The sequence below is a fragment of the Hylobates moloch genome, unplaced genomic scaffold (assembly GCF_009828535.3).
Source record: "Hylobates moloch isolate HMO894 unplaced genomic scaffold, HMol_V3 SCAFFOLD_22, whole genome shotgun sequence".
Classification (NCBI taxonomy): domain Eukaryota; kingdom Metazoa; phylum Chordata; class Mammalia; order Primates; family Hylobatidae; genus Hylobates; species Hylobates moloch.
This window is the reverse complement of record NW_026652297.1, coordinates 30,836,386-30,847,008: the sequence shown is the minus strand read 5'-3', so window position 1 is coordinate 30,847,008 and position 10,623 is coordinate 30,836,386. Positions and strand designations below refer to the sequence as shown.

The 10,623-nt window shown below is 51.9% G+C and overlaps 1 protein-coding gene across 7 annotated transcripts in view; it reads left to right on the top strand.

Annotated features, from left to right (window-relative positions):
• Window positions 1-822: 822 nt before the first annotated feature.
• Window positions 823-10,623, top strand: part of EBF2 (EBF transcription factor 2) — a 203,659-nt gene continuing 193,858 nt past the window's right edge. For 6 of the 7 annotated variants that reach the window (XM_032143494.2, XM_032143496.2, XM_032143493.2 and 3 more), the window contains exons 1-5: window positions 1,381-1,511; window positions 4,017-4,173; window positions 5,257-5,320; window positions 5,588-5,643; window positions 6,153-6,226. In XM_032143494.2, the coding sequence (XP_031999385.1) occupies window positions 1,381-1,511; window positions 4,017-4,173; window positions 5,257-5,320; window positions 5,588-5,643; window positions 6,153-6,226 (482 nt within the window). Of the gene's footprint in view, window positions 1,512-4,016; window positions 4,174-5,256; window positions 5,321-5,587; window positions 5,644-6,152; window positions 6,227-10,623 lie in introns of all 7 variants that reach the window. The other variant, XM_032143490.1, reaches the window with a different exon arrangement.

Here is a 10,623-nt window from a genome sequence, read left to right as displayed (position 1 = left end):
GACCGCGCACGGTGGGCGAAGTTTCCACGACTCCCCCGTCCCTCCCCGCCCACTACCGGGGGATTCGGGAACGGAGAGGTGGGGAAGGAACAGGAGGACCCACGGGACTACGCCCCGGCCGCTCGCGCACTCAGCCCGCCTGGATCTGTCAGCAACCTCTCCTCTACACGGGTGCGACTGCCGCTCGCGGCCGCCCGCCCGCGCGTGTTTTCCTTAGCTCCTAGACCTTTTTCCCCAGCACTGTATTTGAGGGGCACTTGCGCCTCGCTCGTCTGCCCCACCCCACCCCCCACCTTCATTCATATGTTCTCCGCTCTCAGCAACGTGCAAGCCTCACACGACATCTGATATCACCATGGAACTCCAAGAGACCTGGGGGAGCCATTCAGGGAGCTGGGTGCTCTGGGGGACGTTTGTACAAAACATAAGCACATGTGGCTACGCTCACAAGCATGCACACAGATCCGAACCCCGGGAACGAACGTGCCTCCCGGCAGGCTACAAAAACCTACATCTAGAGGCAGGATCCAGGGAGGCTTCCCGCAGCCAGACCGAACCCCTGCGTCCCCAGCCCGCAGAGACCCGCTACCCTAAGTCAGTGCAGCGTGTGGGGGCCCCCCAATCCTGCGCACGCACACGGGGTTCGTGCAAGGACTCGACGCCCGCAGCTTTCTGTCCCCTTTCACCTCCCGGAGTCCCGGCAACGCAGAGCGTGGCGCGCGCCGCCGGAGGACGTCGGCCCGGCTTGCCAGGCGCCGGCCAATCCCGCGCGTCCATGCAAATGAGGCTCCTTATCGGGCCGCAGCTCCGCCTCCCGCAGCCAGGGCCGTAGTAACCCATTCATGGGGCCCGCGCGCGGCTGCAGCCGGGCTCCGTGGCGCTCGCAGCCACCGCCTCCTCTCGGCTCCGGGTCTTCCCCTTCCTTTTACAACTGATCCTGTTGGGGATTTTTTTTTTTTTCTAAATTGGAACGGTGGGAAGGAGCAGGGAGGGGGGAACTGGAGGAAGGGGAGAGATCAGGCAGCCATCAATTTCCTCCAGTTTCTCCCAGAACAGGTGATGCTTCTAAATTGTGATCACTTTCAGGAGGCAGCGCTGCAGCTGGAAGGATGCGAGCGACCTAGGGTGGAGGGGCTGAGGCGGCAGATCTGAACTTGCGGAGGATAAGAACCCAAACTTTGGCTACATCAGTCCGCACCTCGCCAGTGAAGCAAAGCACGGGTTATCTTTTTTTTTTTTTTCCTAAGACTCAAACTTGGGCACTTGATCCCTTTTCTTGGATTGCTTTGGAGGAGACGATTTGCTGGCAACGTTGGGAACAGTCAAGACTGTGTGGTAACTCTTAATTTTAAAGCGACAGTAGAGGATCAGACTTTTTAAATGTTTGGAATTCAAGATACTTTAGGAAGAGGACCAGCTCTGAAAGAGAAATCGCTGGGCGCCGAGATGGATTCGGTCAGGTCCTGGGTCCGGAATGTCGGAGTGGTGGACGCTAATGTCGCCGCGCAGAGGTAACGACACGGCCGCGAAATTTTTATGCCTTCTGTCTCTCGCTCTTACGGTCTGTCTCTCCGTGTGCACCCCCCCCGCTCCCCGTGCCTTTCTCTCTCCCTGTCCCCCAATCTGTCGCCCAGGCCCTGCGCGCTGGGGCTTGCCCTCGGGGAAGCAGATCGCTGCAGTCGGGAGAACGCTCACCTGGCAGCCAGTACTCGAGTTTCTGAACTGCCGGGGTTGTAGGCGTTTCTCTCCTTCTCTTTTACCACAGTCCACTCTTTGCAAGGAAAAATAACAAAGTAGCCCCCAACATCTCCCAGCTCAGCCCCTAGTCCTGCAAGCTGAGCCGGCCTGGCCCCGAGCGGAGCGTGAACACTGGCGCTGGCAGTGGCGGAGCGGGAGGAAAGCCGGCTTCCCGGCCACTCTCAGCTTCGCCACGCAGCCTGCGAGCGCCTGCCTCCCGCATCTTGCTGGGCGATTCCTGGAGCCCGGGAGGCCCGCGGCCAGAGGGTGGCGGCGGCGAGGGGAGCGGGAAAAGCCGGAGCGGCTGCCCGGGAAGGCGAGGCGGCCGGGAGCTCTGGGAGGGGAGACAGGCTGGAGGGTCCCGGCTCAAAGATAAAACAGTGAGCCAGACGAACGGAGCTGGGGAGCTGGAGAAAAGAAGAGATTTAAAAGAGGAGAAAATACTGAGTCACAGTAGAAAGGGTTGCGGAAGAAGAAAGAGGCGAGAAAAGGCTACCGGCAGCTAGACTGGCTCAGGGATCGCCAGCCTCTGGTTTTGCGGATCCCTGAAGTTGACTTTGTGTCTAGGCGCCTGCGTGCTGGGATAGTAAATACCATGTCCGGGGTGCCACCCTACGAAGACATTACGGTCCCGCTCTCTCATCACCACTACTGAGTTGGGATTTGTGGCCTCTAGGTCCTTGTCTGCGAGACAGGCAGCCCTTCTAACCCCAAAGAGCCGATGAACTTCTTCCACTACCCTCGCTTCCCCGGCTGCCCTCCTGGCCACTCGCCTTTAAGTGCCAACATCACACGGAGAAATGATCCCTTTCCCAAAATGACCAGGTGTCCCGGGTAGAGCGAACCGGCGTCCACCCTTGGAGGAGAGAAAGCAGAAGTCTCATCGCTCCGGGACTTGGGCCGGCGGCGGTTCTCTACCTCCCGTGGCCCAGGGCGAGCGGATTTCCCTCCGGCAGACCGCACAGCGCGGCGGCCGCGGCTTTGCACAGCGCGGCGGCCGCGGCTTTCCGCAGCGCTCCGGCACTGGCTCGCCTGAGAGCTAAGGGAAATAAGGCAGCACCGCAGAGCCGACTGTGCCGCGCATTTCCTCAGCCGGGCTCCTTAAAGACGCCTCCCTCGCTTTCCTTCCTTCCCGGGATCAAAAAGTTTGTTGAAGTTGGAACGAGCAGACTTAGTGGGGGAGATCTTAGCCAAAATGTTACCCCTTTCAAAAGAGTGAATGAAGGTGCTTGCGCACCGGGGTTCAACCTGGGAGACCCCAGCCCCGCAGGGCAGCTCCCGCAATCTGTGCGTTCGCCTGAGCCCCAAGTCTTCGGTGAAATGGGATCTGATGGCCAGGTCGGCTGTGACTGCGACCGGTTGGCTGGGAAGTGTGTGCACACACTCAACACGCTCGAGGGCGCCTTCCGGGTCCCCCAACTTGGGTTTCACAGTCACTGGGTTCGGCTGGCGCCGCTGGAAAACGCAGCTTGAGTGGGGATCGCGTTGGCCCCAGGAAAGGAGGTTCTCGCCTTTTAACAGTTTGGCTTTTCCCCACCTAGCACCTCTGGGAGCGAGGGCCCCCTATGTCGGTCATCTCATTTGCGGGGGCCAGCGATCCCCGGGGCTGGTCGCGAGGATTCCGCCCTGTCTCTGTCCCAGGCACAACTTTTCGGAAGAGCGAGGCAAGAAGCCCAAGGACCCAGACCTGGACTCTGTGTTACTCTCCCGCCTGCCCCTTGGGGTTCTTACTCACTACCTTTCCGAGTTAGCATTTGGGCGTTGTGGGCAGTGGGTCCAGGACGGATAAGTCGAATTAATACGAAATAAAAGGGTCGCTTCTTCCAAAGCAAAGGAGGCACTTATTCCCCTAACCCTGGGCCCCAGCTCTGCATCCTGATACACCCTGAGTACTACCTGAGGGTGTGGATGAAGACAGCCCAGCGGTATAGGACCCGGGCCACCTCCTTAGGGGACCACTCTGGGCCTCTGTCTGCAGCCCGGGTCTTTCGGTTTCGACTAAAGACGGGACGGTGAGTGGCCCAGCGGTGGGATACCAGACCACTGGGTGGTGTCAGAGACCCCAGGCGTCAACCCTGCCGCCCAACCCCCGTGGCCACGGTGACTCCTTTAAGGAGGCTCCTCTTTCTTATCCTAATTGGAAAAAAGGCCCGAAGGATTCAGAACTCTGGACCTGGGAAGTGGACCCCTTACCCCTCTGCAGTGTTGTGGGCAGTTAGTAACATCGCCTTTTTGTCCTTCCCCGTGTCTTGTGTTCCCCTGTTTGTCTCCCTGTGCAGCGGGGTCGCCCTGTCCCGGGCCCACTTTGAGAAGCAGCCTCCTTCCAATTTGAGGAAATCCAACTTCTTTCACTTCGTCCTGGCGCTCTATGACAGGCAGGGCCAGCCGGTGGAGATCGAGCGGACGGCCTTCGTGGACTTTGTGGAGAATGACAAAGTAAGCGGAACGTACCCCTAAACCCCGCGGCCTAATAACTCCCTCTTTGCGAAGCACTAAAGATTCCATCTGTCACTCTCGCGACACTTTTCCACTCTCATCATCAGGGATGATAAATCGAGGCTTCTCACCCCCAGCCTCTAAATCAGTCGATTTCCCGAACCTCCTCCCACCCCCACTCCCCCCACCTGGAGCTGGAGGAGCGCTCCCGGCTCTGCGCACCTGGAGCCCTTAGTAGCGCCTGGTTATGGACTGACGGCGGAGCAAACGCCCTTCGGACTAGTTAAAAAGTACACCCAAGGCCGCCGCTCCCTTTCTCTGGGTTAATTTTAATTATTTTGCACCTGCGAGAGCCAGGTGGCCTGAGTTGCAGTACTAAGTGGAAACCGGGAGCCCAGCCTTGGCCTGCCGTCGGGCTATGTCTTCTCTGCTGTTCCGTTCTCCAAGGCAGCGCCTCCTCCAAACTCAAGCCTGGAATTCGGGGCTGGATTCGGTCTCAAATGAAGGACAGTCCGCCGAAACCCATGTGTGACCAATGGAAAATCCCTTGCCCTTTCTGGGTCTCCGTGTCCCCAGCTGTACAATGTGAGCTTTAGAGTAGGCGCTTCCCAAAGTCCCTCTTGAACCTGGAACTCAGTCGTTGAGCTCGTGGCCCTGCGAGCGCAGTCCTCGCGGGATGGGCCCGAATGCTGCCTTTCCAAATGACAAGTCCCTTCACTTTTCTGCTAAGGGAAGCCTTGGGGCTTCCTAAGGACAGACAGAGCCCGGTGGGTTGGGTGGTGCCTGTTTAAAGGCAGCTTTGGCAAGTTGTCCGGTTGTCGGAAGCTCAAGGGTCACACTTCTGAGGACATTTTTAAGGGAGACCGAGGGCTGGAAAGGGTCAAGTGGCTACGAGTCTTGGCAAGTTTCCGGGGGCGGCCGACAGGCAGATGCTCATGCCCTTTGACCTAGGGCTGAACAGGGGGTTGCTCAAAGCTGCCTTTTGATGGGGAGAAGGGATGTGAGGGGGGATTCACTGTCTCCTCTTTCCCTCATTTTGGGGGGCTGGAAGGCAAGGGAATGGAACGCTGCCTGTCTTTTCAGGAACAAGGCAATGAGAAGACCAACAACGGCACTCACTACAAGTTACAGCTCCTCTACAGCAACGGTGAGCTCCTCTACAGCAACGGTGAGCCGGCGCCTAGCAGCCGGCTTCCGGGCCGCACGCGCTGACCTTGCCATGATCACTCTCAGGGATCGCATGAAGCCCAGAGCGGCGGGAGGCTTGCCTGGGACAGGGGATTGGGAGGTCACCGTCTCCAGGGCAGCTCAGCCTGGAGAGGCTGCTTGGGCCTCACACCCATGGCAGAGACGGGTTTGGGGTGCCCAGAAGGGGCTCTACGGCCCTTGACTCGTGCCCGTCCGGTCCCCGCAGGTGTCCGCACGGAACAGGACCTCTATGTCAGGCTCATCGACTCGGTCACCAAGCAGGTGAGCCCGAGGCCACTTGGCTTCTCTTCGCCTGTCTCTGACCCCGCCACCCCAAGCCCCCCAGTTTGTTTCTGACCTGCCCCTCCTCCACGATTTCCTGGGTCAGACTCCACAGCCCGCTCCACGTCCCCCTCCCAGCACCACCTTGTCTACTCGGGAAGATTTTCTTTTTTCCCCTGTCTCACCAAGTGACCTGTTTTGTCTGGCTCAGGGAAACCCTGGGGGCAGTAAGAGGCGAACAAAAAGGATGGAGAGGAAAAAATTATTGGGAGATTCAGTTCCCCAAAACATTCCATTTTGCTAAGAATGATGTTCTCACTGGGGCAAACTTTATGATTTCAGTCGAGTCCAAACTGGGCAACCGCGCAGAATGTGCTGCGGGCGGGAATTCCTAATGCGGTGGCAGGCAGTGGGAGGGAAAGCGATGTTGTGCTTGTTCTGAAGTCCCTTCTTTCCTTGCCCCCCACCCCTCTCCACATCTTCCTTTCCTGCCACTATCTCCTTCACAGCCCATCGCTTACGAGGGACAGAATAAGAATCCGGAAATGTGCCGAGTTCTCCTGACGCACGAAGTGATGTGTAGGTAAGAGCCGCCTTTCCCAGGCCGTCCTGGAGAGCCCGCAGGTGCTCCATCCCGGCCTTGGCGCGCCGCGTTCCCGGGACTAACTTTCAGGAGTGGGGGCTAGCAGCTGGGAGGCCTCGCGGGCAGACGGGCGCAGAGCGTATAGATCCACGGAAACCCTTTCATGCAAGTGTCTTAAAGCATAGCCGCTGGGACTCAGAACGACTCGGGATTCCACCTCTCTGATGTGGCAGGAGTTTCCTCCGGCTACGTGGAAAGTCTCCACTGTCCCTTGGTCAGTGGTAGTGGTGGAAGCGGGCTGGGCAACCCCGGGCCGGGTTTGGGTTCGGCTGGAGTTCCTGCCGGGCCTCTTGTGGTAGATTTCCAGTAACTCCACTTGGAGTTACTGAGTCAAAGCCCTGGAATGACTCCTAGTCTGGGCGAGGGACCACCAGAGGGTCCAGCGGCTCATTTCCGGGGTGCTTCCTGGCACCCAGGCACCTGCGGTGATGCGGGGGCATTTCTTCCTCCCGAGAGGTTGCTCTCTTAGGAGTTCTCGTGTCAGGAGAGTTTCTCAGGTTAGAAGGAACTACCTGGAAGAAATATCAGTCCAGTTTCCACCAGTGCGTTAGGAGGGGCAGGGAGAGGACCCGCTGGGAGATCTGGAGTGTGGAGCAACAGCTGGATTCTGATGTTCACGTAGTGAAAGGTTCAGTCTACTGGCGTTCCTGCACCTTTCCCATCTTCCTTTCAGAGACCAATCCATTCCACTTTGAGTCCTGTGCATTACCTCGCCCCCCCCTTTTTTTCTGCCTGACTAGAAGAAAGTTTAAAAAATCAGAAGAATTGCATCTACTCTTATTCTTTCAACAAATGTTTATTGAGTGCCTAATGTGTGCCCGGTATCGGCTGGGTGCTGGGGATCCCACCGCAGACAAGAAAGGATATAAATAGGAAACTCTGGGAAGAGTGTGGCTGTTTTATAATGAAAATTTAAATGTCTGTTCCATACATGCTTTTCTTCCTCCAAAAATCTCTGATTGGAGGGAAAGTCTCAATTCTTCCTTACTTGGCTATTGCTTTAGTCAATGTCTCCTAACTCCAGACTTACTAGTTTTGGGTAATTGCAGGTTATCTGATTTAGTGTGTACTGTTTTATGGGCAGCTCCCTGAAGCCCTGTCTCCCTCCCCAACCCAGTCAGGAAGAAACCATAACAATCAGACATGTTTGTTTTGGTTTTGACCAAGTATCAAAACAAACTTTCCAAATGCCAGTGGCTTCAGCTGAAAGCAATGGAGGTTTCCTTGCTGGAGTAGTTAGGGGGAAGGCATTGGGAGGAGTAAGAAGATAGATACTCCAGTATCTCAGGGACCTTTGATAGATTTGTTCAGAAAGAAAATACAATTCTGAGATGTACTTCATGTAATACCTGGATCTAAATAGAACGCTTTGATTAGGTTGGTTAGTTGAAGGGAGGTTTTTCTTTTTATGCCTTTGTTTGGAGAGATTACCTCCTGAAAAGGAAAGAAAACAAAAAACTGATCCATTGTCTAATGAATTATACCTATCATTTTAAATAATATTGCATGCCCCATCCAGCTGTAGTTAAGACTGACATTTTTATTTTTAAGCCCAATCAAATCCTCCTCATTTTATGCTGTTTAAGTAGCAGCATCAATTTTTAAACCCTCTAGTTTAGTCTGCATTAGTAACACATATAAAAATTTAATGTACTGTAACTTCTCTGCATTGGAGACCTGGGAAGATGCTCTGCTGTTTTCTTCCCAAACTAGAATTTAAAATAAATATTAATTATGTGTAAGTAAATGATCCATTGGATGGATACTGTCTGCAGCATATGTCTGTGTGTGTACATGTGTGCAGATGAGATGGGTAATGGCAAATGTTAGATGCATCCAAAAGGGAACTTCTCATTCAATCTATCAGTTAGAGCTGGTTGATACTCCAGGAAGGGGGAAAAGTTCCTTCTCTTACATTTTAAGAGCCAGTTGTAGCAGTCAATGAGAGATGAATCAAGTGCCCTGTTTCTCAAGGGTTATTGCATATACTTAGTTTCATTTGCATAGTGTTATTTGGCATACCTGGGCACTTCCCTGGATGGTTTTATGTTCCGTAATCTTTAGTAAAAGCCTCATAAATCTGTTTAGCTTTGAATGGGGAACAAAGCAGAGACAAAATAATTCTCTTTAGGAATAACTTTTTTTCTCCCTTCCCCAATGGTCTCTGTTCCTCTCTTCCCTGCTTTGGTTCATTTTGCCAATTATTAGCAAGGAGAAATCTAGTTGTTATGTCGCTGCCAGCCACCCCTGAGCCCTCAATGCTCAGAGGGTTAAAAGATATTATAATTTGAACAGAAGTCGTCTCAAGGCCTACAGCTGGCTAATAACAGAGTTGTATTGAGCTCGAGCAAACCCCACAGCTGTGACTTTTCGCCACAAGGCGCAGGCTAGACAGGGCCCTAATCAGATGGGCCAGCCGGGCAGTGGGGCCAGTGTCTTTATCGGCCAGATGGTGTGAATTTAGACACTTTTGTTATGCAATCGCAGGGAGGAGTTGGGGAGAAGAAAACAAAACAAAAGCCACCATGCTGTGCGCTTATTTGAGTTTGAAATTAGAGACAGATTTTTGAAAGTTGAAGGTTGAATTTTAAAAACGATTTTGGAGGGGAAAGGGACACACTCACTTGTCATGAGTTGGAGTTTGGCTGACTGGACCCTCTCTGTCCAACGCTGGGGCTTTTTCCCTTTCTCCAGCCTTGTTTTATTCCTCTTCTTTTTCCCTTTCTGAAAAATGCAGGTATGATTCAGGATTGTGATAAGGGTTCTCATATTTCCCCACCTCCTACTTCCAACTTGTTTTATTTTTTCTCTCTCCTTCAAAGACTCCGGGTGGAGATGGGAAGAATAAATTGAGAGAGTTTCAAGTAAGAGGTTCTCCAAATAAGTACTAGAATAAAATAAACCAAACCAAGTCAGAGAGAAACAGTGGAACAGCTTTCATTTTCATTCATTAGGAAAAAAGAGCACCTCTGAGTCTCTCTGGGGTTGTTACGAACACAGTCTTAACCTATTGCCAAGCTCAGTTTCCTCTTCTCTTTGTTATATTTATTTTTTATTACTTTTTTTTAATCTTAGAGTCATTTTTAGTTTTAGAAAACGCTTATCAGGAACTTCAGACTTGCTTGTTGGAGAATAATCCTAAAAGCCTTTTAACTAAAGTAGCTGAACTGAAGTTGGTCACTCAGGCTTTGTTTACACAGCAAAGGGAAGGCAGAATTGAGTTTATCATCTGAGTAATTCAGGGACCTGGTTTCTTAGCTGTTCCACACTGTTTGGAGGGTGTAGGTTCACAAACATCTCAGGTTCTCCACTTCCCATTGCTTGTGCTAATATTGCTGGCAGAAGGACTGAATGCCGTTAAAAACAAAGAATGACTAGAACATATTAATGAGAACTTTTCTCTAAAAAAAAATATAATAATTTGCTTTGGCCAACTAAACAGACCAAGAAAAATTTTAAGATGGGCTCAAATGGGGCTAATTCAACCAAGTTCTATTATTTTTATACCTTTACTATTATAGTTCAATGGCCAAGTGAGTGTCTTCTATGTAGGTTTTGTGCTGAATATCAACATTAGAGATGATATTTAAATATGTTACTGTTGGAAAATGGAAGATTGGATCTTAAAGTTTATCTGCATTTTTCTTTGAATATCATTTCCTCCCAAGTTCATTCCCTACATTATACTACACTGGCACCAGGCGTACATTTTTATCTGTTTTTCTTTTCCTCCAGAGGAAATCCCCACGGAAGGCAGCTGAATTCAGCTGAACAATTTTGCAAACCTACTCAGCCCCCTCAGAATCATTCCTACCCAAACTAAACAGATTGCTACATTCTGACAGTGTGTGCTCTTGTAATTAAATTGTACCCGGCATTGCACACATATTTGGGGTTAGGTTGACACGCTGGTGATGTCAAAGGGGAGAGTCTTGCTTGAAGGTCTGTAGGTAGCTAGCATGTATGGGTCTTTTGAAACTGTGTTGCTAAGAAAAATGGTTTGCCTGAGCTGCAAAGGTATTACGTTGACATAAGCAATATTCTAGAAACAGGAAAGGTGGGAGAAATGGGTGGGGGGTAGGGATTTGGGAAGAGAGGCAAGGGCTTTAGGAGGTGGGAGAGCAGCTGGCCTGCATTTTTATTGGTGTTAATCTTGGGATGGATTGAAATTTTAAAAGTTAAGACCTGATATAATTTCAAAGGCCAAATATTATTTCAGAAAGTCCCTGTGGCAAACTCTGGTATTTAAGAAAGTTGAGACCATTTTTCTTTTCCTTCCTACTAATTTGATTAAATTTCTTAAAACCTCATTGTGCCCATTTGCTGCAAATGTTTAA